Genomic DNA, 27,422 nt, shown 5'->3' on the forward strand with positions numbered 1-27,422 from the left:
TCCAGGGGGGGACCCCAAAATCCAGGGGGGGACCCCAAAACCCCCTGGGGGGGCCCCCAAACCTCAAGAGGGGACCCCAAAACCCCCTGGGGGGGACCCCAAAGCCCAAGGGGGGGCCCAAATCTGTGGGGGACCCCAAAACTTTGGGGGGACCCAAGCCCAAGGGGGGACCCCAAAATCCGGGGGGGGCCCCAAAACCCCCTGGGAGGGACCCCAAAGCCCAAGGGGGGGGGACCCAAAGTTTTTTGGGGGAGGCCCAAATTTGGGGGGACCCAAACCCCCTGGGGGGGGACCCCAAAATCTGGGGGGGACCCCAAAATCCAGGGGGGACCCCAAAACCCCCTGGGGGGGGGGCCCAAAATCCGGGGGGGGACCCCAAAACCCCCTGGGGGGGGGCCCAAAATCCGGGGGGGGACCCCAAAGCCCAAGGGGGGGACCCCAAAGTTTTTTTGGGGAGCCCAAATCTGGGGGGGACCCCAAAACCCCCTTGGGGAGGACCCAAACCCCCTGGGGGGGACCCCAAAATCCGGGGGGGGACCCCAAAACCCCCTGGGGGGGACCCCAAACCCCCATGGGGGGGGACCCCAAAATCCGGGGGGGTCCTTAATCCCAAGGGGGGGACCCCAAAACTTTGGGGGGGCCCAAAACCCCATGGGGGGACCCCAAACCCCCATGGGGGGACCCCAAAATCCTGGGGGGGGGACCCAAAAGACGGGGGGGGGGGACCCAAAAGCTTTTAGGGGGGGCCCAAACCCCATGGGGGGACCCCAAAAGCCTGGGGGGGTCCCTAACCCCTGGGGGGGGTGTCCCCAAATCCTTGGGGGGGACCCCAAAGCTTTGGGGGGGAGGGGAGCTCTTCCCCCCCCCCAAAGAGGGGGTCCCCAAAACAAAGGGGGGGGTCCCCAAAACCAAAAGGGGGGGGGGGTCTCAGCCCCCCTTGGGGGGGTCCCCCGAGCCAAAGGGGGGGTCCGTGGCCCCAAACGGGGGGGTCCCCCAAACAACCGGGGGGTCCCCGAGCCAAAGGGGGGGTCCCCGAGCCAAAGGGGGGGGTCCCCAAAACAAAAAGGGGGGGTCTCAGCCCCCCTTCCCCCCTTGGGGGGGTCCCCAAGCCAAAGGGGGGGGGTCCTCGGCCCCAAACAGGGGGAACCCCAAAAAAGGGGGGGGTCCCTGAGCCAGAGGGGGGGTCCCCGGCCCCAAACGGGGGGGACCCCAAAAAAGGGGGGGTCCCCGAGCCAAAGGGGGGGTCCCCGGCCCCAAACAGGGGGGGGTCCTCAGCCCCAAACAGGGGGGACCCCAAAAAAGGGGGGGTCCCCGAGCCAAAGGGGGGGGTCCCCGGCCCCAAACGGGGGGGGGGGTCCCCGAGCCAAAGGGGGGGTCCCTGGCCCCAAAGGGGGGGTCCCCCAAACGGGGGGGTCCCCGGCCCCGAACGGGGGGGTCCTCAGCCCCAAACGGGGGGGACCCCAAAAAAGGGGGGGTCCCCGAGCCAGAGGGGGGGTCCCCGAGCCAGAGGGGGGGTCCCCGGCCCCAAACGGGGGGGACCCCAAAAAAGGGGGGGTCCCCGAGCCAGAGGGGGGGTCCCCGAGCCAGAGGGGGGGTCCCCGGCCCCAAACGGGGGGGGTCCCCGGCCCCAAACGGGGCATCTCAGCCCCAAACGGGGGGGGACCCCAAAAAAGGGGGGGTCCCCGAGGCCAGAGGGGGGGGGTCCGTAGTGCCTGGGTGCAGCCGGGGCCGCGGCCCCGTGGGCCGCCGTCACCCTCCACGGGCGCCGCGGGGGCGGGGGGGGTCCCCGGGTGCCGTCGTCGCCCCCCGGGGAGGAGGTGGGGGGAGGGGGGAGGGTCCGGAAGAAAGGGGGCGGGGGGGCGGGGCGGGGGATCCGACTGGGGGGGGGAGGCGGGGGTCGCCCCCCCCAAAAAAAAGGGGGGGCAAAAAGGGCCAAGCGGGTCCCCAAAGCCAAGAGGCGACGCTTGAGGGCGGAGAAGCAGCGGCGGGGGGAGGGGGGGAGGGGCCGAGCCCCCCGGCGGGGGATGGGCAGGCGGGAGCGGAACCCCCCTTTGTTGGTTTTGGGGAAAAGGCGGAAAAGGCGGCGTTCGGAAGCCAACCCCGCCCGTAAAAGCGCCCCGAAAAGGGAGGGGGGCAAAGCCAAGACCCCCCGCAGCCAAAGGCGTTGGGCGCGGCGGGGGAAGCCCCGCAGAGGGCGCTGGGCGCAAAGGCCGGCGAGGTAAAGGGGTAAAAATAACCACGGGAAGCCAAAAGTTGGGCGGCCAAAAGGATGACGGGCACGTAAAAACGACCGCGGCGGGCGCTCAGCCCCAAAACGGCCGCCGCGCCCCCGCCGCGGCCAAGGGGGGGAGGGAAGCCCCCCCGGCGTCGGCGTCGGCGGCGTCGGCGGAAGGGGGGAGGAAGGCGTAAGCCAGGGCGGACGCGGCAGCGCCGCACTCGAGGGCCAAGAGGCAACCGCGGACGCCGCGTCGTTGGACGCAAAGGGCGGCGAGGAGGAAGAGGAGGGAGGGGAAGGCGGGGCGGAGGGCGAAGGCCAGGGCTAAGAGGGAGCAGAGGAGGTGGGGAAGAGGGCGGCGGCGGCGAGGACGAGGACGACGCGGCCCCCCCCGGCGTCGCCGGCACCTACTCGGAGGTTTTTGGGTTGCTGGCGGGCTTGGCGGCGTGTTTTTGGCGGAGCTCCTGGTGGCGGCGGCGGTTGTAGTCGCGTTGGTTGGCCAGCTCGGTTTGGTGCTGGCAGCGGGCGAGGTGGGCGCGGGTGCGGTGCAGGGCGGTGAGGTGGCGGGTCTCCAGCTGGCGGGTGGCCTCGTGGTGCCGCAGGAGGGTGGCGCATTCCTGGTCTTTGTGGCACTGTTTTTTTGTTGAGTTCCTGCGGGGAGGGGCTCGCCCCCGGCGGGAGAGAAAACCGAAAAACGCCGGGGGGGGGGACACAGGGGGAAAAAAAAAAAAAAGGAGAAAGAAAAAAAGAAAGAAATGAAAAAAAAAAAACCATGGCGATGGAAAAGTAAATGAATGGGGGGAAAAAAAAAAAACAAATAAAAAACGAAAACAAACAAAAAAAAAAACAAAAAGAAACCAAAAAACCCCAAAAACCCAAAAAACACCCAACGGAACCCAACGGAACCCAACGGAACCCAACGGAACCCACGGAACCCAACGGAACCCAACGGAACCCAACGGAAAACGTGAAAAACCCAATGAAACCCAACGAAACCCAGCGAAAAACATGAAAAACCCCAACGGAAACCCAAAAAAACCCAACGGAAAACATGAAAAAACCGAAAGGAAAACCAAAAAAACCAACGGAAAACACGAAAAACCGAAAGGAAAACCAAAAAACCAAAAGGAAAACCAAAAAAACCCAACGGAAAACACGAAAAACCAAACAGAAACCCAAAAAACCCAACGGAAACCCAAAAAAACCCAACGGAAACCCAAAAAAACCCAACGGAAACCCAAAAAACCCAACGGAAACCCAAAAAAACCCAACGGAAAACCAAAAAACCCAACAAAAAACACGAAAAACCAAAAGGAAACCCAAAAAAACCCAACGGAACCCAAAAAAACCCAACGGAAAGCCAAAAAACCCAACGGAAAGCCAAAAAACCCAACGGAAAACACGAAAAAACGAAAGGAAACCCCAAAAAAACCAACGGAAACCAAAAAAACCCAATGGAAACCCAAAAAAACCCAACGGAAAACCAAAAAACCCAACGGAAAAACACGAAAAAACGAAAGGAAACCGAAAAAACGAAAGGAAACCCGAAAAAACGAAAGGAAACCCGAAAAAAACGAAAGGAAACCCGAAAAAAACGAAAGGAAACCCGAAAAAACCCAACGGAAAACACGAAAAACCCAACGGAAAACATGAAAAACCCAATGGAAAACCAAAAAAACCCAACGGAAAACCCAAAAAAACCCAACGGAAAACACGAAAAACCCAACGAAAACACGAAAAACCCAACGGAAAACCCAAAAAACCCAACGGAAACCCAAAAAAGCCAACAAAAACCACGAAAAACCGAAAGGAAAACCAAAAAAACCCAACGGAAAACACAAAAAACCCAACAAAAACCACGAAAACCCAACAGAAACCACGAAGAAACCAAACCAAACCAAACACGCCCCCCAAAAAACCAAGAAACAAACAAAAAAACCCCCGAAAAAAACCCCAAAAAAACCAACCCCTCCCCAAGAACAAAAAAAAAAAATCAAAAAAACGCCAAAAATAAAAAAAAACAAATAAAAAACCCCGAAAAATCAAAAAAAACCCAAAATCAACAAAACCCGAAAAATCAACAAAACCCGAAAAATCAAAAAAAAAAATCAAAAAAACCCGAAAAATAAAAAAAACCCCCAAAAATAAAAAAACAAAAAAATCAAAAAACCCCCGAAAAATAATAAAAAAAAACGAAAATCAAAAAAATCAAAAGAAACAACAAAAAAAATCCCCCAAACCCCCAAAAAAGAACCAAAAAATCCCAAAACAAACAAAAAAAAACCCAAAAAGAACCAAAAAACCCCAAAAAAGAACAAAAAACCCCCCAAAAAACCCAAAAAAGAACAAAAAAGAACAAAAAAAGAACAAAAGAAACAAAGAGCGGGAGGGAGACGAAGGGGGAGGGGAGGGGTGGGGAGGGGAGGGACCCATGGGTGCTGCCCCACTGAGGGGGGAGGGGAGCGGGTCCGTGCCCCCCCCCCCCCTCCCCCGCCTGCTCTGCACCCCCGGGGGGTGGGGGGTGTCCCCTAGGGTCTGCCCCATAGAGTCAGGGAGGCCTCTGCCCCATAGCTGCCCCATAGCTGCCCCATAGCTTCAGGGACCCCATTATCACCTGCTAGGAGACCCGTAGCCCTGCCCCATAGATTCAAGGAGGCTCCTGCCCCATGGATTCAGGGACCTCCCCTGCCCCATAGATGCCCCATAGCCCAGAGACTCCCCTGCCCCATAGATTCAAGAAGTCTCCTGCCCCATAGATGCCCCATAGATGCCCCATGGCCCAGAGACCCCCTTATCACCTGCTAAGAGCCCCACAACCCTGCCCCATAGATTTAGGATTCCCCTGCCCCATAGATCAGGGACTCCTCTGCCCCATAGATGTCCCATAAATGCCCCATAGCTTCAGAGATGCCCTTACCACCTACTAGGAGCCCCACAGCGCTGCCCCATAGATTCAAGAAGCCCCCTGCCCCATAGATGCCCCATAGCCCAGAGACCCCCTTATCACCTGCTAGGAGCCCCACAGCGCTGCCCCATAGATTCAAGAAGCCCCCTGCCCCATAGATGCCCCATAGCCCCAGAGACCCCCTTATCACCTGCTAAGAGCCCCACAACCCTGCCCCATAGATTCAGGGATTCCCCTGCCCCACAGCCCCAGAGACTCCCTGCCCCATAGATTCAAGAAGCCCCCTGCCCCATAGATGCCCCATAGCCCAGAGACCCCCTTATCACCTGCTAGGAGCCCCACAGCCCTGCCCCATAGATTTAGGGACCCCCCTGCCCCATAGATTCAGGGACCCCTTTGTCACCTGCTAGAAGCCCCACAGCCCTGCCCCATAGATTCAGGGATTCCCCTGCCCCCACAGCCCCAGAGACTCCCCTGCCCCACAGATCCAGGGGAACCCCCCAACCCCCCTGAGCCCTTCCCCACCCCCCTAAACCCCCCCTAATCCCCCTAAACCCTTCCCCACCCCCCAGGGACCCCCCAAACCCTCCCCCACCCCCCTAAACCCCCCCCAACCCCCCCCAAACCCCTTCCCCACCCCCCCAGTGACCCTCCTAGTTCCCCCTAAGCCCTTCCCCACCCCCCAAACCCTCCCCCACCCCCTAAAACCCCTCCTAACCCCCCCAAACCCCTTCCCCACCCCCCATAACCCTTCCCCACCCCCCTAAAACCCCTCCTAACCCTCCCCCACCCCCCTACGAACCCCTCCCAACCCCCCCAAACCCCTTCCCCACCCCCCCAGTGACCCTCCTAGCTCCCCCAAACCCCCTTCCCCACCTCTCTAAACCCTTCCCCACCCCCCCTAAAACCCCTCCTAACCCTCCCCCATCCCACTACAAACCCCTCCTAACCCCCCCAAACCCCTTCCCCACCTCTCTAAACCCTTCCCCACCCCTCTAAACCCTTCCCCACCCCCCTAAACCCTCCCCCACCCCCCCTAAAACCCCTCCTAACCCCCCCAAACCCCTTCCCCACCCCCCCAGTGACCCTCCTAGCTCCCCCAAACCCCTTCCCCACCTCTCTAAACCCTTCCCCACCCCCCTAAAACCCCTCCTAACCCCCCCAAACCCCTTCCCCACCCCCCATAACCCTTCCTCACCCCCCCAAAACCCCTCCTAGCCCTCCCCCACCCCCCTACGAACCCCTCCTAACCCCCCCAAACCCCTTCCCCACCCCCCATAACCCTTCCCCACCCCCCTAAAACCCCTCCTAACCCTCCCCCACCCCCCTACAAACCCCTCCTAATCCCCCCAAACCCCTTCCCCACCCCCCATAACCCTTCCCCACCCCCCTAAGAACCCCTCCCAACCACCCCAAACCCCTTCCCCACCCCCCCAGTGACCCTCCTAGCTCCCCCTAAGCCCTTCCCCACCCCCCTAAACCCCCGGCCCCCCCAAACCCCTTCCCCACCCCCCTAAAACCCCTCCTAACCCTCCCCCACCCCCCTAAAACCCCTCCTAACCCCCCCAAACCCCTTCCCCACCTCTCTAAACCCTTCCCCACCCCCCCAAAACCCCTCCTAACCCTTCCCCACCCCCCCAAAACCCCTCCTAACCCTCCCCCACCCCCCTACGAACCCCTCCTAACCCCTCCAAACCCCTTCCCCGCCCCCCCCCTCCCCCTCCCCTTCCCCCCTCACCTCCCGCAGCAGGTCCTGGTCGAGGCTGTGGCGGGCCAGTAACATCTTGCGCTTGTACTGGCGGCACTGGAGGTCGAAGTACTGGCGCTGGCGGCAGAGCAGGGCGGCCTCCTCCTCCGCCTGCAGCTGCTGCAGCGTCTCCTTCTGCCGCAGCAGCCGCTCCTGCTTCTCCCGCTTGGGCGTGCTGGGGTTCTCCTGCAGCTCCTGCCCCACGGCGCGGGGCGGGGGGGGTGAGTTTGGGGGGTTTAGGGGGGTGGGGAGGGGTTGGGGGGGGAGGGAGCGGGGAGATAGGGGGGATATGGGGGGGATATGGGGTCCCCAGGGGGTGGGGAAGGGTTGGAGGGGGAGGGAACGGGGATATGGGGGGGATTTGGGGGTCGCCAGGGGTGGGGAGGGGTTGGAGGGGGAGGGAACAGGGATATGGGGGGGATTTGGGGGTCCCCAGGGGTGGGGAGAGGTTGGGGGGGGAAGGAACGGGGATATGGGGGGGATTTGGGGGTGGGAGGGGTTGGAGGGGGAGGGAACGGGGATATGGGGGGATTTGGGGGTCGCCAGGGGTGGGGAGGGGTTGGGGGGGGAGGGAATGGGGATATGGGGGGGGGTGGGGGGGAATATGGGGGTCCCCAGGGGGTGGGGAGGGGGTTGGGGGGGGAGGGAATGGGGAGATGGGGGGGGTGGGAGGGGATATGGGGGTCCCCAGGGGGTGGGGAGGGGTTGGGGGGGGTGGGGAAGGGAATGGGGTTCTCCTGCAGCTCCTGCCCCACGGCGCGGGGCGGGGGGGGGGGATAGAGGGGGCGGGGGGTGAGTTTGGGGGGTTTAGGGGGGTGGGGAGGGGTTGGGGGGGGAGGGAATGGGGATATGGGGGGGGTTTGGGGGTCCCCAGGGGGTGGGGAGGGGTTGGGGGGGATATGGGGGGGCGGGGGGGGGGGGATTTGGGCGTCGCTGGGGGCGTGGGGGGTGGAGTGGGGGGGGAATAAAGGGGACGGGGGGCGAGTTTGGGGGGAGGGAATGGGGATATGGGGGGGAGGGGGAGGATATGGGGGGGAGGGGGGAGATTTGGGGGACCCCAGGGGATGGGGAGGGGTTGGGGGCCCAGGGGGGTTTTGGGGTGCTGGGGGGGGGTTGGGGGTGCTGGGGGGGGTGCTGGGGCCCTGAGGGGGAGGGGTGGTGGTGCTGGGGGGGGTTGGGGGCCCGGGGGGGTTTTGGGGTGCTGGGGGGGGGTGGGGGCCCGTGGGGGAGGTGTTGGGGGCCCGTGGGGGTTTTGGGGTGCTGGGGGGGTTGGGGGCCCGTGGGAGTTTTGGGGTGCTGGGGGGGGGTTGGGGGTGCTGGGGGGGGTGCTGGGGGCCCGGGGGGGTTTTGGGGTGCTGGGGGGGGGGGTTGGGGGTGCTGGGGGGGGGTGTTGGGGGCCCGGGGGGGTTTTGGGGTGCTGGGAGGGGGGTGGGGGCCCGTGGGGGGGGTGTTGGGGGCCCGGGGGGGTTTTGGGGTGCTGGGGGGGGGTGGGGGTGCTGGGGGGGTTGGGGGCCCGTGGGAGTTTTGGGGTGCTGGGGGGGGGGGTTAGGGGTGCTGGGGGGGGGTGCTGGGGCCCGGGGGGGTTTTGGGGTGCTGGGGGGGGGGGTGTTGGGGGCCCGGGGGGGTTTTGGGGTGCTGGGGGGGAGGGGTGGTGGTGCTGGGGGAGGTTGGGGGCCTGGGGGGGTTTTGGGGGCCCGGGGGGGTTTTGGGGTGCTGGGGGGGGGGGTTGGGGGCCCGGTTGGGGGTGCTGGGGGGGGTGTTGGGGGCCCGGGGGGGTTTTGGGGTGCTGGGGGGGGGGGGGGGGGGGCTGGGGTCCCGGGGGGGTTTTGGGGTGCTGGGGGGGGTCCCCACCTCCTTGAGCTGCTCCTTGCGCAGCTTGTAGTGCCGGCGCTGGGCCTCCAGCAGGTTGCCCAGCTCCTTCTTCTGCTGGCCCAGGATGTGCTGCTGGAACTTCTTCTCCTCCCCCAACGCCACCTTGGCCTGAGGGCGGGGCCGAGGGGGTGGGGTCAGCGGGGGGGGGGGGCGGGGCCGCCACGCCCTCGCAGGCCCCGCCCACCGAGCCCAAACACCCGCCCCCCCCCCCCCCCATGGCCCCTAGGGAAGCAGCGGCACAGCGGTAGCCACGCCCCCTTGTGCCTTGGGACACGCCCCCGAAGGGAGACTCCGCCCCCCCCCCGAGGGGAGACTCCGCCCCGCCCCCCGAGGGGAGACTCCGCCCCGCCCCCCGAGGGGAGACTCCGCCCCTTTAGGCCCTGCCCCCCATCTCACTCAGCCCCCTGAAGCCACACCCCCTGCTCTGGCTCCACCCCCCCAAACCCCACCCACTCCCCCCTCAAGCTCCTCCCACCCAGCCACACCTCCTTCTCAAGCCCCTCCCACTCTCTCAAGCCCCACCCACCTGCTCATGGAAGGCATCCTGGCCAGCTGCTCCTCCCCAAACCCCACCCCCTCCACAAGCCCCTCCCAGCCAGCCCCACCCTCCCCATGCCCCGCCCACCCCATTAAGCCCCTCCCACACCCCCTCAAGCCCCTCCCACCCCCTTCCCCAATCCATCCTGGCCACCTCAAGGTCCTCTGGGGCCCACACCCCCCAACCCCACCCCACCCCAACCCCACCCCATGCCAGCCCCACCCCAACCCCACCCTCCCAAGCCCCTCCCACCCCATTAAGCCCCTCCCACCCCCCTTTAGGCCCCTCCCACACCCCATTAAGCCCCCCAAGCCCCTCCCACCTCCTTCTCGAAGACGGCCTGGTGCCTCCTGGCCCCCTCAAGGTCCTCTGGGGCCCACCCCACCCCACCCCCACCCCCTCAAGCCCCTCCCCCCACCCCCCCCCCAAGCCCCTCCCACCTCCTTCTCGCAGATGGCCTGGTGCCTCCTGGCCAGCTTGTCGGCCTCGGCGGCGGCGGCCAGGCGCTGGCTCTCCAGCTCGCGGTCGAGGCGGAGGCGGTGGTCGGCCAGCTCGGCCCGCAGGCGGTTCTCCAGCCCCAGCAGCTGCTTCTGGTGGCGGCGGCGCATGCGCTGGTAGCCGCTGAGCTGCTCCCGCGAGGCCGCCTCCCGCTCCCGCGCCCGCTGCTGCCGCGTCACCGAGGAGGCGGGGCGGATGGTGGAGAAGTGGTGGGGGGGGGGCGGCGGGGGCGGCGGCGGGGGGGGGAGGGGGCGGGGGGAAGGGCGGCGGTGGGGGGGGAGGGGAGGGGGGGAGGGGGGAGGAGGAGGGGGTGAGGCGGAGGAAGAGGGAGGGGGGGCGTAGAGGCCGTCCGGGGGCTGGAGGAGAGGGGGAAGGGGGAGGGGGGTGGGGTCACGGATCGGGAGTTGTGTCGTGCGTGTCCCACCCCGGGGTGGGGGAACCTCGGCGGGGTCTCCCCTGTGGTGGTGGCCCCATCTCAAGAGCTTCTCAAGGTGCTAGACCCAGGCTTTGGAACGTTCTGATGGTGGTGGCCCCATCTCAAGAGCTTCTCAAGGTGCTACACCCACCCTTTAGAACGTTCTGATGATGGTGGCCCCATCTCAAGAGCTTCCTATGGCGCTAGACCCAGGCTTTGGAACCTTCTCATGGTGGTGGCCCCATCTCAAGATGCTACACCCACCCTTTAGAACATTCTGATGGTGGTGGCCCCATCTCAAGAGCTTCTCAAGGTGCTAGACCCACGCTTTAGAATGTTCTGATGGTGGTGGCCCCATCTCAAGACCTTCTTAAGGTGCTACACCCAAGCTTTAGAACCTTCTCATGGTGGTGGCCCCATCTCAAGAGCTTTTTATGGTGCTAGACCCAGGCTTTGGAACCTTCTCATGGTGGTGGCCCCATCTCAAGACCCTCTCAAGGTGCTAGACCCAGGCTTTAGAACGTTCTGATGGTGGTGGCCCCATCTCAAGAGCTTCCTATGGCGCTAGACCCAGGCTTTAGAACATTTTGATGGTGGTGGCCCCATCTCAAGAGCTTCTCAAGGTGCTACACCCATCCTTTAGAACGTTCTGATGGTGGGGGCCCCATCTCAAGAGCTTCCAATGGCACTAGACCCAGGCTTTAGAACGTTCTGATGGTGGTGGCCCCATCTCAAGAGCTTCCTATGGCGCTAGACCCAGGCTTTGGAACCTTCTCCTGGTGGTGGCCCCATCTCAAGAGCTTCCTATGGCGCTAGACCCAGGCTTTAGAACGTTCTGATGGTGGTGGCCCCACCTCAAGAGCTTTTTATGGTGCTAGACCCAGGCTTTGGAACCTTCTCATGGTGGTGGCCCCATCTCAAGAGCTTCCTATGGCGCTAGACCCAGGCTTTAGAACGTTCTGATGGTGGTGGCCCCATCTCAAGAGCTTCTCAAGGTGGTAGACCCAGGCTTTGGAACGTTGTGATGGTGGTGGCCCCATCTCAAGAGCTTCTCAAGGTGCTACATCCACACTTTAGAACCTCCTCCTGGTGGTGGCCCCATCTCAAGACCTTCTTAAGGTGCTAGACCCAGGCTTTAGAATGTTGTGATGGTGGTGGCCCCATCTCAAGAGCTTCCTATGGCGCTAGACCCAGGCTTTAGAACCTTCTCATGGTGGTGGCCCCATCTCGAGAGCTTCCTATGGTGCTAGACCCAGGCTTTGGAACCTTCTCACGGTTGTGGCCCCATCTCAAGGTGCTAGACCCACACTTTAGAACCTTCTCATGGTGGTGGCCCCATCTCAAGAGCTTCCTATGCCGCTAGACCCAGGCTTTAGAACCTTCTCACGGTTGTGGCCGCATCTCAAGGTGCTAGACCCAGGGTTTAGAACATTCTGATGGTGGTGGCCCCATCTCAAGAGCTTCTCAAGGTGCTAGACCCAGGCTTTAGAACCTTCTTATGGTGGTGGCCCCATCTCAAGACCTTCTCAAGGTGGTAGACCCAGGCTTTGGAACGTTGTGATGGTGGTGGCCCCATCTCAAGAGCTTCCTATGGCGCTAGACCCAGGCTCTGGAACCTTCTCATGGTGGTGGCCCCATCTCAAGAGCTTTTTATGGTGCTAGACCTAGGCTTTGGAACCTTCTCATAGTGGTCACCCCATCTCAAGAGCTTCTCAAGGTGCTACACCCACACTTTAGAACGTTCTGATGATGGTGGCCCCATCTCAAGAGCTTCCTATGGCGCTAGACCCAGGCTTTAGAACCTTCTCACGGTTGTGGCCCCATCTCAAGAGCTTCTCAAGGTGCTAGACCCAGGCTTTAGAATGTTCTGATGGTGGTGGCCCCATCTCAGGAGCTTCTCAAGGTGCTACACCCACCCTTTAGAACGTTCTGATGGTGGTGGCCCCATCTCAAGGGCTTCCTATGGTGCTAGACCCAGGCTTTAGAACCTTCTCATGGTGGTGGCCCCATCTCAAGGGCTTCTCAAGGTGCTACACCCACCCTTTAGAACGTTCTGATGGTGGTGGCCCCATCTCAAGAGCTTCCTATGGCGCTAGACCCAGGCTTTAGAACCTTCTCATGGTGGTGACCCCATCTCAAGGTGCTAGACCCAGGCTTTAGAACGTTCTGATGGTGGTGGCCCCATCTCAAGAACTTCCTATGGTGCTAGACCCAGGCTCTGGAACCTTCTCATGGTGGTGGCCCCACCTCAAGAGCTTTTTATGGTGCTAGACCCAGGCTTTAGAACCTTCTCATGGTGGTGGGAGCCATCAGAACATCTCTATGATGGTGGACCCACAACAGGGTCTCCCCTGCAGTGGTGGCCCCATCTCAAGACCTTCTCAAGGTGCTAGACCCAGGCTTTAGAACGTTCTTATGGCGGTGGGAGCCATCAGAACGTCTCTATGATGGTGGAACCACACCTCAGGACCACCCCCAGGGTGGTGGACCCACAGTGGGGTCTCCCCTACGGTGGTGGCCCCATCTCAAGAGCTTCCTACAGCGGTAGACCCACACGTTAGAACGTTCTTATGGTGGTGGCCCCATCTCAAGACCTTCTCAAGGTGCTACACCCACCCTTTAGAATGTTCTTACGGTGGTGACCCCATCTCAAGAGCTTTTTATGGTAGCAGACCCACACTCTAGAACCTTCTTACGGTGGCGGGAGCCATCAGAACCTCTCTGTGATGATGCAACCACACCTCAGGGCCTCCCTACGGTGGTGGCCCCATCTCAAGACCTTTTTATGGTGGTGGGAACCATCAGAACCTCCCTATGACAATGGACCCACACCTCAGAACCTCCCTATGGTGGTGGCCCCATCTCAAGACCTTCCTGTGGTGGTAGACCCACGCTTTAGAACGTTCTTATGGTGGTGGGACGCATCAGAAGCTCTCTGTGATGGTGGACCCACACCTCAAGGCCTCCCTACGGTGGTGGACCCACACCTTAAGACCTTCTTACGGTGGTGGGAACCATCAGAACGTCTCTATGATGGCGGACCCACACCTCAGGACCACCCCCACGGTGGTGGACTCACAACAGGATCTCCCTACGGTGGTGACCCCATCTCAAGACCTTCTTACAGTGGTAGAATCACATCTTAGGACCTTCTTACAGTGGTGGGACTCATCAGAACTTCTCTATGATGGTAGACCCACACCTCAGGACCTCCCTACGGTGGTGGCCCCACCTCAGAACCTCCCTACCATGGTGGAACCCATCCCGACGTCCCCACAGTGGTGGAACCCATCCCGACGTCCCCACAGTGGTGGAACCCATCCCGACGTCCCCACAGTGGTGGCCCCACCTCAGAACCTCCCTACCATGGTGGAACCCATCCCGACATCCCTACGGTGGTGTCCCCACCTCAGAACCTCCCTACGGTGGTAGAACCCATCTGGACATCCCTATAGAGGTGGTCTCGCCTCAGAACCTCCCTACGGTGGTGGCCCCCACCTCAGAACCTCCCTACGCTGGTGGAACCCACCTCAGAACCTCCCTACGCTGGTGGAACCCATCCCGACGTCCCCACGGTGGTGGTCCCACCTCAGAACCTCCCTACGCTGGTGGAACCCATCCCGACATCCCCACGGTGGTGGCCCCACCTCAGAACCTCCCTACGCTGGTGGAACCCATCCCGACGTCCCTACGGCGGTGGCCCCACCTCAGAACCTCCCTACGGTGGTGGAACCCATCCCGACGTCCCTACAGCGGTGGCCCCACCTCAGAACACCCCTACCGTGGTGGAACCCATCCCGACGTCCCCACGGTGGTGGCCCCACCTCAGAACCTCCCTACCATGGTGAAACCATCCAGACCTCCCTACGGTGGTGGTCCTACCTCAGAACACCCCTATCGTGGTGGAACCCATCCCGACATCCCCACGGTGGTGGAACCCATCCCGACGTCCCCACGGTGGTGGCCCCACCTCAGAACCTCCCTACCATGGTGGAACCCATCTGGAGATCCCTACGGTGGTAGCCCTACCTCAGAACCTCCCTACGCTGGTGGAACCCATCCCGACGTCCCTACGGCGGTGGCCCTACCTCAGAACCTCCCTACGCTGGTGGAACCCATCCCGACGTCCCTACGGTGGTGGCCCCACCTCAGAACACCCCTACCGTGGTGGCACCCATCCCGACGTCCCTACAGTAGTGGCCCCACCTCAGAACCTCCCCACGCTGGTGGAACCCATCCCGACGTCCCCACGGTGGTGGAACCCATCCCGACGTCCCCACGGTGGTGGCCCCACCTCCCGCCGTCCCCCAGCCCCTGCACTCACGGGCAAGCGGTGGATGACGGAGCTGTTGGAGGTGACGGTGTGCTCCCCCTCCTGCATCATGGCCAACTCGGGACCTTCTTCCTCCTCTTCTTCTTCTTCTTCTTCTTCTTCCTCTTCTTCTTCTTCTTCTTCATCCTCCTCCTCCTCCTCGGAGGGGTCGGCCAAGCTGTTGACGCTGCTGCTCTGGCTGGAGGCGCTGATGGACATGCTGGGCAGCGAATGGCTGCTCTCCATGCTGCCCACCGTCCCCGCCCGCTGCAGGAAGGGCTCCGGCTCCTGGGGGAAGGAGAGGGGACAACGGTGGGGCGGGGACCTCGGGGAGGTGACACGGGGGACAAAGACGTGGGGATGGGCCATGGGGGACAACGAGGACCTCGGAGATGTTCCATGGGGGTCAACGGGACCTCAGGAGGGACCACGAGGACCATGGGGACAACGAGGACCTTGGAGATGTTCCATGGGGTCAACGGGACCTCAGGAAGGACCATGAGAACGTGGGGAGGGACCATGAGGGACAATGAGGACCTTCGAGATGTTCCATGGGGTCAACTGGAGCTCAGGAGGGACAGTGGGGACCTCAGGGAGGTGACACGGGGGACAAAGACGTGGGGACGGGCCATGGGGGACAACGAGGACCTTGGAGATGTTCCATGGGGGTCAATGGGACCTCAGGAGGGACCACGAGGACGTGGGGAGGGACCATGAGGGACAATGAGGACCTCGGAGATGTTCTGTGGTGGTCACCAGGATCTCAGGAGGGACGAGGACATGAGAAGGGACCATGGGGACAACGAGGACCTTGGAGATGTTCCATGGGGTCAACGGGACCTCAGGAGGGACAGTGGGGACCTCAGGGAGGTGACATGGGGGACCCCAAGTGGGAGGAGAACGTGGGGATGGGCCATGGGGGACAAGGAGGACCTCGGGGAGGTGACACAGGGGACATGGGGTCCCAGGTGGGACAATGAGAAGATGGAGATGGACCATGGGGACAACAAGGACCTCAGAGGTGGCCCATGGGGGTCAACGGGACCTCAGGAGGGACAGTGGGGACCTCAGGGAGGTGACACGGGGGACAAAGACGTGGGGATGGGCCATGGGGGACAACGAGGAGATGGGAGATGTTCCATGGGGGTCAACGGGACCTCAGGAGGGACCACGAGGACGTGGGGAGGGACCATGAGGGACAATGAGGACCTCGGAGATGTTCTGTGGTGGTCACCAGGATCTCAGGAGGGACGAGGACATGAGAAGGAACCATGAGGACAATGAGGACCTTGGAGATGTTCCATGGGGTCAGCTGGAGCTCAGGAGGGACAGTGGGGACCTCAGGGAGGTGACATGGGGGACCCCAAGTGGGAGGAGAACGTGGGGATGGGCCATGGGGGACAAGGAGGACCTCGGGGAGGTGACACAGGGGACACAGGGTCCCAGGTGGGACAATGAGAAGATGGAGATGGACCATGGGGACAACAAGGACCTCAGAGGTGGCCCATGGGGGTGAACAGGACCCCAAGGGGACAGTGGGGACCTCAGGGAGGTGACACGGGGGACAAAGACGTGGGGATGGGCCATGGGGGACAACGAGGACCTCAGAGATGTTCCATGGGGTCAACGGGACCTCAGGAGGGACAACAAGGACGTGGGGAGGGATCATGAGGGACAACGAGGACCTTGGAGATGTTCTGTGGGGGTCACCAGGATCTCAGGAGGGACGAGGACATGAGAAGGGACCATGGGGACAATGAGGACCTCGGAGATGTTCTGTGGTGGTCACCAGGATCTCAGGAGGGACGAGGACATGAGAAGGGACCATGAGGACAATGAGGACCCTGGAGATGTTCCATGAGGTCAACGGGACCTCAGGAGGGACAGTGGGGACCTCAGGGAGGTGACACGGGCGTCAAAGGGGACCCCAGGTGGGACGAGGACGTGGGGAGGGACCGCGGCGGCCAATGAGGACCCCAAAAGGGACAACGCGGTCGTGACCACGCCCCGTTGGGTTGGAGGAGACCCCAAAGGGGACAACAAGGGTGGCCAGAACGTGCCATGAGGGCGGAGAAGACCTCAGGAGGTGACAGGGGACCACAGGGATGTCCCACGGTGGTGGCCAAGGCCCCAGAGGGGACAACCAGGACCCCAGGATGTCCCACGGTGCCAGAGAAGACCCCAAAGGGGGCAAGAACTTCATGAGAACGTCCCACAGTGGTGGCCAAGACCCCAGGAGGTGACAGGGGACCACAGGGACGTCCCATGGTGGTGGCCAAGACCCCAAAGGGGGCAAGAACTTCACGAGAACATCCCACGGTGGTGGCCAAGGCCCCAGGAGGTGACAGGGGACCACAGGGACGTCCCATGGTGGTGGCCAAGACCCCAAAAGGACCAACAAGACCATGAGAACGTGCCACGGTGGTGGCCAAGGCCCCAGGAGGTGACAGGAGACCCCAGGGACGTCCCAAGGTGGTGGCCAAGGCCCCAGGAGGTGACAGGGGACCCCAGGGACGTCCCACGGTGGTGGAGAAGACCCCAAAGAAGGCAAGAACTTCATGAGAACGTGCCACGGTGGTGGCCAAGGCCCCAGGAGGTGACAGGGGACCCCAGGGACGTCCCATGGTGGTGGCCAAGACCCCAGGAAGTGACAGGGGACCCCAGGGATGTCCCATGGTGGTGGAGAAGACCCCAAATGGGGCAAGAACTTCATGAAAACATGCCATGGTGGTGGCTGAGACTCCAAAAGGGACAACGAGGACCCCAGGGATGTCCCACGGTGGTGGCCAAGACCCCAAAGGGGGCAAGAACTTCAGGAGAACGTCCCACGGTGGTGGCCAAGACCCCAGGAGGTGACAGGGGACCCCAGGGACGTCCCACGGTGGTGGCCAAGACCCCAAAGAACACAAGAACATACCATGAAGGTGACCAAGACCCCAGAGGGGACAACAAGGACCCCAGGGACGTCCCACGGTGGTGGCCAAGACCCCAGGAGGTGACAGGGGACCCCAGGGACGTCCCGCAGTGGTGGCCAAGACCCCAAAGGGGACAAGAACTTCATGAGAACGTGCCACGGTGGTGGCCAAGACCCCAGGAGGTGACAGGAGACCCCAGGGACGTCCCACGGTGGTGGCCAAGACCCCAGGAGGTGACAGGGGACCCCAGGGACGTCCCACGGTGGTGGCCAAGGCCCCAGGAAGTGACAAGGGACCCCAGGGACATCCCACGGTGGTGGAGAAGACCCCAAAGGAGGCAAGAACTTCAGGAGAACGTGCCACGGTGGTGGCCAAGACCCCAGGAGGTGACAGGAGACCCCAGGGACGTCCCATGGTGGTGGCCAAGACCCCAGGAGGTGACAGGGAACCCCAGGGACGTCCCACGGTGGTGGCCAAGGCCCCAGAGGGGACAAGAACTTCATGAGAACGTGCCACGGTGGTGGCCAAGGCCCCAAAGGGGGCAAGAACTTCAGGAGAACGTCCCACGGTGGTGGCCAAGACCCCAGGAGGTGACAGGAGACCCCAGGGACATCCCACGGTAGTGGCCAAGACCCCAGGAGGTGACAGGAGACCCCAGGGACGTCCCACGGTGGTGGCCAAGGCCCCAGGAAGTGACAAGGGACCCCAGGGACATCCCACGGTGGTGGAGAAGACCCCAAAGGAGGCAAGAACTTCAGGAGAACGTGCCACGGTGGTGGCCAAGACCCCAGGAGGTGACAGGAGACCCCAGGGACGTCCCACGGTGGTGGCCAAGACCCCAGGAGGTGACAGGGGACCCCAGGGACGTCCCACGGTGGTGGCCAAGGCCCCAGGAAGTGACAAGGGACCCCAGGGACATCCCACGGTGGTGGAGAAGACCCCAAAGGAGGCAAGAACTTCAGGAGAACGTGCCACGGTGGTGGCCAAGACCCCAGGAGGTGACAGGAGACCCCAGGGACGTCCCATGGTGGTGGCCAAGACCCCAGGAGGTGACAGGGAACCCCAGGGACGTCCCACGGTGGTGGCCAAGGCCCCAGAGGGGACAAGAACTTCATGAGAACGTGCCACGGTGGTGGCCAAGGCCCCAAAGGGGGCAAGAACTTCAGGAGAACGTCCCACGGTGGTGGCCAAGACCCCAGGAGGTGACAGGAGACCCCAGGGACATCCCACGGTAGTGGCCAAGACCCCAGGAGGTGACAGGAGACCCCAGGGACGTCCCACGGTGGTGGCCAAGGCCCCAGGAAGTGACAAGGGACCCCAGGGACATCCCACGGTGGTGGAGAAGACCCCAAAGGAGGCAAGAACTTCAGGAGAACGTCCCACGGTGGTGGCCAAGACCCCAGGAGGTGACAGGAGACCCCAGGGACGTCCCACGGTGGCGGCCAAGACCCCAAAGGAGACAACCAGGACCCCGGGAACGCCCCACGGCGGCGGCGAAGCCCCCTCAAGAAGACAAGAACTTCTCAAGAACTTCTCGAGAACATCCCACGAGGGTGACCAAGACCCCCAAAAAGCCCCAAGTGACACCAAGGGGGGGGTGGGGGAGGAGCAAGAAGCCCCTCCCCCCCCTCCCCTCCCCCGAGCCTTCCTCACCTCCTCCTCCTCGCCCGGCTCGGGTCCGTCGGGGGCTTCTTGGAAGAGGATCTTCTTCATCTTGCGGTACTGGAGGTTGTCCAACTCCCTGACGGCGTCTTTGGTCCTCTGGATCAGGTCCAAGACCACCCGCTGGGGACGTTCCCGCAGCAGGAACCGGTGCTGGGGGGCGGGAGGGGGGGGACACACAGGTTATGGGGGACCCCTAAAATTTTGGGGACCCCCACCCCACCCCACCCCACCACCACCACCCCCATCTTGGTGGCCTCTTGGAAGTTCTACCTTGAGGAGAACGTCGGAGGTGGGACGATCGGGTGGGATCTTCTGGAGACAGGAATCCACGAAGTTGCGGAAATATTCTGACCTAAATAAAAAGAAACTTATGGGGGTTGGGGGGCGCCCTAGACGTGTGGGGCCGCCCTAGATGCGTGGGGCCGCCCTAGACGTGTGGGGCGGGGTCTCACCAGTGGTTGGCTTGGAGAACGGGGGATTCGTTCTGGGCTATGTGATATAAGGCACTCATCGCGTTCATGTTGAAAAGGGGCGGTTTTCTCTCCGCTATGGGGCGAAACGGCGGGGGAGGCGGGGGTCAGAAATATGGGGCAGCCCCATAGCTGCCCCCTATCCGCCCCATAAGTCCCTACCCAGCTCGATGCAGGTGATGCCCAACGACCAGACGTCGGCTTTGCCGTCGTATTGACCCTCGTCCATCGCCAAGATCACCTCCGGCGCCATCCTAAACGCACGTGGGGGGCGTTAGGCCCCGCCCCGCCGTGGGGCTGAGCCCCATAAGTGTTTTCTCCGCCCCCTTACCAATAGGGCGTCCCCACGAAGGAGTTGGCGGGGGCGACGATGGAGGCCGAGCCGAAGTCGCCCAATTTCACCTGCCCCGGCTCCGTCAGCAGGATGTTGCCGGCTTTCACGTCTCTGTGGGGCAGAGGGGGGGATCAGTGGGGCAGAGGGGGGGGGAATCAGTGGGGCGGGGGGGGGAATCAGTGGGGCGGGGGGGGGGGAATGTGGAAGCCGGGGGGGGGGAACATGGAGAAACAGGCGGATGTGAGATGACAGGGATGGGATGGGCTGTGGGGCAGATGTGGGGCAGATGTGGGGCAGATGTGGGGCAGATGTGGGGCTGAGTGACTGCCTGGTGCGCCGCAGGGCACGTGAGAAGCAGACTGAGCTTGGGGTGGGCTATGGGGCAGCCGCACGCTGGGGTGCGCTATGGGGCACGCTGTGGGACAGACACACACTGGGGTGCGCTATGGGGCACGCTGTGGGGCAGACACACACTGGGGTGCGCTATGGGGCAGCCGAACCCAAGGCAGACTGCGGGGCAGCGTGACTCCCTGCTGCGCCGTGGGGCACAGGAGGGACGGACAGCACCTGGGATGCGCTATGGGGCATCTGCCCCCCGGGACGCGCTATGGGGCAGCCATGGGGCAGACGCAGCCCGAGGTGCACTATGGGGCACGCTATGGGGCAGACACACACTGGGGTGCGCTATGGGGCAGCCAACCCCAAGGCAGACTGCGGGGCGGCGTGACTTCCTAGTGTGCCGTGGGGCACAGGAGGGGCGGAGAGAGGCCGGGACGCGCTATGGGGCAGCCGTGGGGCAGACGCAGCCTGAGGTGCGCTATGGGGCACGCTGTGGGGCAGACGCATGCTGGGGTGCGCTATGGGGCAGCCAACCCCAAGGCAGACTGCGGGGCAGTGTGACTGCCTGGCGCGCCGTGGGGCACAGGAGGGGCGGAGAGAGGCCGGGACGCGCTATGGGGCAGCCGTGGGGCAGACGCAGCCCAAGGTACGCTATGGGGCACGCTGTGGGGAAGAGACACTCTGGGGTGTGCTATGGGGCAGCCGACCCCAAGGCAGACTGCGGGGCAGCGTGACTCCCTGCTGCGCCGTGGGGTACAGGAGGGGTGGACAGCACCTGGGATGCGCTATGGGGCAGCCGTGGGGCAGACACACACTGGGGTGCGCTATGGGGCAGCCGTGGGGCAGACACACACTGGGGTGCGCTATGGGGCAGCCAAACCCAAGGCAGACTGCGGGGCAGCGTGACTCCCTGCTGCGCCGTGGGGCACAGGAGGGACGGACAGCACCTGGGATGCGCTATGGGGCATCTGCCCCCCGGGACGCGCTATGGGGCAGCCATGGGGCAGACGCAGCCCGAGGTGCACTATGGGGCACGCTATGGGGCAGACACACACTGGGGTGCGCTATGGGGCAGCCAACCCCAAGGCAGACTGCGGGGCGGCGTGACTTCCTAGTGTGCCGTGGGGCACAGGAGGGGCGGAGAGAGGCCGGGACACGCTATGGGGCAGCCGTGGGGCAGACGCAGCCTGAGGTGCGCTATGGGGCACGCTGTGGGGCAGACACACACTGGGGTGCGCTATGGGGCAGCCGACCCCAAGGCAGACTGCGGGGCAGTGTGACTGCCTGGTGCGCCGTGGGGCACAGGAGGGGTGGACAGCGCCCGGGATGCGCTATGGGGCAGCCGTGGGGCAGATGCAGCCTGAGGTGCGCTATGGGGCACGCTGTGGGGCACACGGATGCTGGGGTGCGCTATGGGGCAGCCTGACCCCAAGGCAGACTGCGGGGCAGCGTGACTCCCTGCTGCGCCGTGGGGCACAAAACGGGTAGACAGCGCCCGGGACGCGCTATGGGGCAGCCGTGGGGCAGACGCAGCCCGAGGTGCACTACGGGGCACGCTGTGGGGCAGACACACACTGGGGTGCGCTATGGGGCAGCCCGACACCAAGGCAGACTGCGGGGCAGCGTGACTGCCTGGCGCGCCGTGGTGCACAGGAGGGGCGGAGAGAGGCCGGGCCGCGCTATGGGGCAGCCGTGGGGCAGCCGTGGGGCACGCACCTGTGGATCATGTTGTGGGCGTGGAGGTAGGCCAGGCCCTGCAGCGCCCCGTGGGTGATGGCCGCGATCTCCACCTCCTGCAGCGGCTTCTTATGCACTGGGGGGGCAAAGGGGGTGAGCGGGGGATCCGTGGGGCGCCCCACGGCGCTGCCCCACGGCGCCGCCCCACGGCTCTGCCCCACGGCGCTGCGACTCACCCTCCAGCAGGTCGGAGGCCGAGCCCAGGCAGTACTCCATGGCCAGCTGGGTGCAGAAGAGTCAGCGCCTGCCCCACATCTGCCCCCCAAGTCCCACCGTGGGGCAGCCCCCGGCCCCACGGCCCGGCCGTGGGGTGGCCCCTGCCCCACGCGAGACCCCGCTGTAGGTTCTGCCCCACCCCAGAACTGTCCTCAGAGCCCAGCTATGGGTCTTGTGCCCCCCAAGTGCACCCTGCCCCACATCTAGGGGTCCCAACACTCCCCTGCCCCACATCTATGGGTCTCAAGACCCCCCCAAAACTCCATCTATGGGTCCCAAAAAGCCCCCTGCCCCACATCTATGGGCCCCTACGCCACCCTGCCCCACACCTATGGGCCCTGACAACCCCTGCCCCACACCTATGGGTCCCAAAGCACCCCCAAACCCCATCTGTGGGTCCCGACCCCCCTCTGCCCCACATCTGTGGGTCCCAAGGCCCCCCAAGACTCCATCTATGGGTCCCGAACCCCATCTAAGGGTCCCAAAATGCTCCCCTGCCCCACATCTATGGGTCCCTACACGCCTCTGAAACTCCATCTATGGGTCCCGAACCTCATCTGTGGGTGCCGACAGTCTCCTGCCCCACATCTATGGGTCCCAAAGCACCCCCAAACCCCATCTGTGGGTCCCAAAACACCCCCAAACCCCATCTGTGGGACCAAACCCCCATCTATGGGTCCCAAAACACCCCCAAACCCCCATCTGTGGGTCTAAACACCCATCTATGGGTCCCAAAACACCCCCAAACCCCCATCTGTGGGTCTAAACCCCCATCTATGGGTCCCAAAACACCCCCAAACCCCCATCTATGGGTCCCAACGCCCCTCAAAACCCCATCTGTGGGTCCAAACCCCCATCTATGGGTCCCAAAACACCCCCGAACCCCATCTGTGGGTCCCAAAACACCCCCAAACCCCCATCTATGGGTCCAAACCCCCATCTATGGGTCCCAAAACACCCCCAAACCCCATCTATGGGCCCCAACGCCCCCCAAACCCCCATCTGTGGGTCCAAACCCCCATCTGTGGGTCCCAAAACACCCCCAAACCCCATCTGTGGGTCCCAAAACACCCCCAAACCCCCATCTATGGGTCCAAACCCCCATCTATGGGTCCCAAAACACCCCCAAACCCCATCTATGGGCCCCAACGCCCCCCAAACCCCCATCTGTGGGTCCAAACCCCCATCTGTGGGTCCCAAAACACCCCCAAACCCCATCTATGGGTCCAAACCCCCATCTATGGGTCCCAAAACACCCCCAAACCCCATCTATGGGCCCCAACGCCCCCAAACCCCCATCTGTGGGTCCAAACCCCCATCTGTGGGTCCCAAAACACCCCCAAACCCCATCTATGGGCCCCAACGCCCCCCAAACCCCCATCTGTGGGTCCAAACCCCCATCTATGGGTCCCAACGCCCCCCAAACCCCCATCTGTGGGTCCAAACCCCCATCTGTGGGTCCCAAAACACCCCCAAACCCCATCTGTGGGTCCCAAAACACCCCCAAACCCCCATCTATGGGTCCCAAAACACCCCCAAACCCCCATCTGTGGGTCCAAACCCCCATCTATGGGTCCCAAAACACCCCCAAACCCCCATCTATGGGTCCCAAAACACCCCCAAACCCCCATCTGTGGGTCCCAACGCCCCCCACACCCCCATCTGTGGGACCAAACCCCCATCTGTGGGTCCCAAAACACCCCCAAACCCCATCTATGGGACCAAACCCCCATCTATGGGTCCCAATGCCCCTCAAAACCCCATCTGTGGGTCCAAAACCCCATCTATGGGTCCCAAAACACCCCCAAACCCCATCTGTGGGTCCCAAAACACCCCCAAACCCCCATCTATGGGTCTCAAAACACTCCCAAACCACTCTCAAACCCCCATCTGTGGGTCCCAAAACACCCCCAAACCCCCATCTGTGGGTCTAAACCCCCATCTATGGGTCCCAAAACACCCCCAAACCCCATCTACGGGTCCCAAAACACCCTCCTGCCCCACATCTGCGGGTCCCAAGGCTCCCCAAAACCCCATCTGGGGGTCCCAAAACACCCCCAAACCCCATCTGTGGGTCCAAACCCCCATCTATGGGTCCCAAAACACCCCCAAACCCCATCTGTGGGTCCCAAAACACCCCCAAACCCCCATCTGTGGGTCTAAACCCCCATCTATGGGTCCCAAAACACCCCCAAACCCCCATCTGTGGGTCTAAACCCCCATCTATGGGTCCCAAAACACCCCCAAACCCCATCTGTGGGTCTAAACCCCCATCTATGGGTCCCAAAACACCCCCAAACCCCCATCTATGGGTCTAAACCCCCATCTATGGGTCCCAAAACACCCCCAAACCCCCATCTATGGGACCAAACCCCCATCTATGGGTCCCAACGCCCCTCAAAACCCCATCTGTGGGTCCAAACCCCCATCTATGGGTCCCAAAACACCCCCAAACCCCCATCTGTGGGTCCAAACCCCCATCTGTGGGTCCCAAAACACCCCCAAACCCCCATCTATGGGTCCCAAAACACCCCCAAACCCCCATCTGTGGGTCCAAACCCCCATCTGTGGGTCCCAAAACACCCCCAAACCCCCATCTATGGGTCCCAAAACACCCCCAAACCCCCATCTGTGGGTCTAAACCCCCATCTATGGGTCCCAAAACACCCCCAAACCCCATCTATGGGTCCCAACGCCCCCCAAACCCCATCTGTGGGTCCCAAAACACCCCCAAACCCCCATCTGTGGGTCTAAACCCCCATCTATGGGTCCCAAAACACCCCCCAAAACCCATCTATGGGCCCAAACCCCCATCTATGGGTCCCAAAACACCCCCAAACCCCATCTGTGGGTCCCAAAACACCCCCAAACCCCACCTGTGGGACCAAACCCCCATCTATGGGTCCCAAAACACCCCCAAACCCCATCTGTGGGTCTAAACCCCCATCTATGGGTCCCAAAACACCCCCAAACCCCCATCTATGGGACCAAAGCCCCATCTATGGGTCCCAACGCCCCTCAAAACCCCATCTGTGGGTCCAAACCCCCATCTATGCGTCCCAAAAAAAACCCAAACCCCCATCTGTGGGTCCCAACGCCCCCCAAACCCCCATCTGTGGGACCAAGCCCCCATCTGTGGGTCCCAAAACACCCCCAAACCCCATCTATGGGACCAAACCCCCATCTGTGGGTCCCAAAACACTCCCAAACCCCCATCTGTGGGTCCAAACCCCCATCTATGGGTCCCAAAAAACCCCCAAACCCCCATCTATGGGTCCCAAAACACCCCCAAACCCCCATCTGTGGGTCCAAACCCCCATCTGTGGGTCCCAAAACACCCCCAAACCCCCATCTGTGGGACCAAACCCCCATCTATGGGTCCCAAAACACCCCCAAACCCCATCTGTGGGTCCCAAAACACCCCCAAACCCCATCTATGGGCCCCAACACCCCCCAAAACCCCATCTGTGGGTCCCAAAACACCCCCAAACCCCCATCTATGGGTCCCAAAACACCCCCAAACCCCCATCTACGGGTCTCGACGCGTCGCGTGTGTGTGTGTGTGTGTCCCCCGCCCCACACCTATGGGTCAGGCTCACCCAGGCGGTGTGCTCCCGCAGGTAGCACCCCTTGTACTCGATGGTGTTGGGGTGCCTCAGCTTCTGCAGGAACTTCACCTCCTTGATGATGTCCTGCCATTTCTATGGGGCAGAAATAGGGGGCGGGGGGGGGGTGGCGGGGGGGTGAGATGTGGGGCCCGAAGGTTTGGGGGTCCCCTCCCCGAACGGCCGCCTCTTCACCTCGTTGGATTGCTTCCCGCTGTACGACATCTTCTTAATCGCCACCACCTCGTTAGTGCGCATGTCCCGCGCCTCAAAGGAAAAAGAAGAAAAAAAAAAAAGGGGGAGAAATGTGTGGGGCAGGGTAGGGGGAGAACTTAGGGGGCGCTCGGGGGGGGTACTTGGGGGGCACTCACGAAGTAGACGGCCCCGAAGCTGCCGTGGCCGATTTCCCGCAGGTCCCCGAAAAGTTTTTCGGGATCTTCTTTAAAAAAAAGCTCGGCCACTTCGGGATCCTTCAAACTGCCGGCGCGAGCGTTGGAGGGCATGGCGGCGGCTGGGGGGACCCAGAGATTCCGTGGGGCTGAGGCGCCGGGCAGGCGGGCTCTGCCCCATAAGTGGCGGAGGGGATTCGGGGGCCAGGTTCTGCCCCATAAGTGACCCAGGGGTGCGGGCTCTGCTCCACAAGTCCATGAGGGGACTCGGGGGTCTCCTCTCTGCCCCACAAGTGACCCAGGGGTCCCAGCTCTGCCCCACAAGTGACCCAGAGGTCCCAGCTCTGCCCCACAAGTGAGCCAAGCTCTGCCCCATAAGTCCCTGAGGGGATTCGGGGGCCAGGTTCTGCCCCACAAGTGACCCAGGGGTGCGGGCTCTGCTCCACAAGTCCATGAGGGGACTCGGGGGTCTCAGCTCTGCCCCACAAGTGAGCCAGGGGTCCCAGCTCTGCCCCACAAGTGAGCCAAGCTCTGCCCCATAAGTGCCGGAGGGGATTCGGGGGCCAGGTTCTGCCCCATAAGTGACCCAGGGGTGCGGGCTCTGCTCCGCAAGTCCATAAGGGGACTCGAGGGTCTCAGCTCTGCCCCACAAGTGACACAGAGACCCCAGCTCTGCCCCACAAGTGAGCCAGGGGTCCCAGCTCTGCCCCACAAGTGAGCCAAGCTCTGCCCCATAAGTGCCGGAGGGGATTCGGGGGCCAGGTTCTGCCCCATAAGTGACCCAGGGGTGCGGGCTCTGCTCCACAAGTCCATAAGGGGACTCGGGGGTCTCGGCTCTGCCCCACAAGTGAGCCAGGGGTCCCAGCTCTGCCCCACAAGTGACCCAGGGGTCCCAGCTCTGCCCCACAAGTGAGCCAAGCTCTGCCCCATAAGTGCCGGAGGGGATTCGGGTCCAGGTTCTGCCCCACAAGTGACCCAGGGGTGCGGGCTCTGCTCCACAAGTCCATGAGGGGACTCGGGGGTCTCAGCTCTGCCCCACAAGTGAGCCAGGGGTCCCAGCTCTGCCCCACAAGTGAGCCAAGCTCTGCCCCATAAGTGCCGGAGGGGATTCGGGGGCCAGGTTCTGCCCCATAAGTGACCCAGGGGTGCGGGCTCTGCTCCGCAAGTCCATAAGGGGACTCGAGGGTCTCAGCTCTGCCCCACAAGTGACACAGAGACCCCAGCTCTGCCCCACAAGTGAGCCAGGGGTC

The 27,422-nt window shown here is 62.9% G+C and overlaps 1 protein-coding gene across 1 annotated transcript; it reads right to left on the bottom strand.

Moving 5' to 3' along the window:
• Positions 1-2,382: 2,382 nt before the first annotated feature.
• Positions 2,383-26,467, bottom strand: LOC142403358 (serine/threonine-protein kinase TAO2-like). Its single transcript, XM_075489592.1, is given in 17 exon segments — positions 2,383-2,658; positions 2,661-2,856; positions 2,858-2,866; positions 6,859-7,062; positions 8,719-8,847; positions 9,718-10,131; positions 14,515-14,790; positions 19,071-19,232; positions 19,353-19,434; positions 19,535-19,628; positions 19,715-19,806; positions 19,884-19,997; positions 21,942-22,038; positions 22,139-22,184; positions 25,778-25,879; positions 25,979-26,050; positions 26,155-26,467. Coding segments are annotated over 17 exon segments (2,340 nt in total). The 5' UTR covers positions 26,287-26,467; the 3' UTR covers positions 2,383-2,539.
• Between the last annotated feature and the right edge of the window lie 955 nt (positions 26,468-27,422).

The sequence above is a fragment of the Mycteria americana genome, unplaced genomic scaffold (assembly GCF_035582795.1).
Source record: "Mycteria americana isolate JAX WOST 10 ecotype Jacksonville Zoo and Gardens unplaced genomic scaffold, USCA_MyAme_1.0 Scaffold_211, whole genome shotgun sequence".
NCBI lineage: Eukaryota > Metazoa > Chordata > Aves > Ciconiiformes > Ciconiidae > Mycteria > Mycteria americana.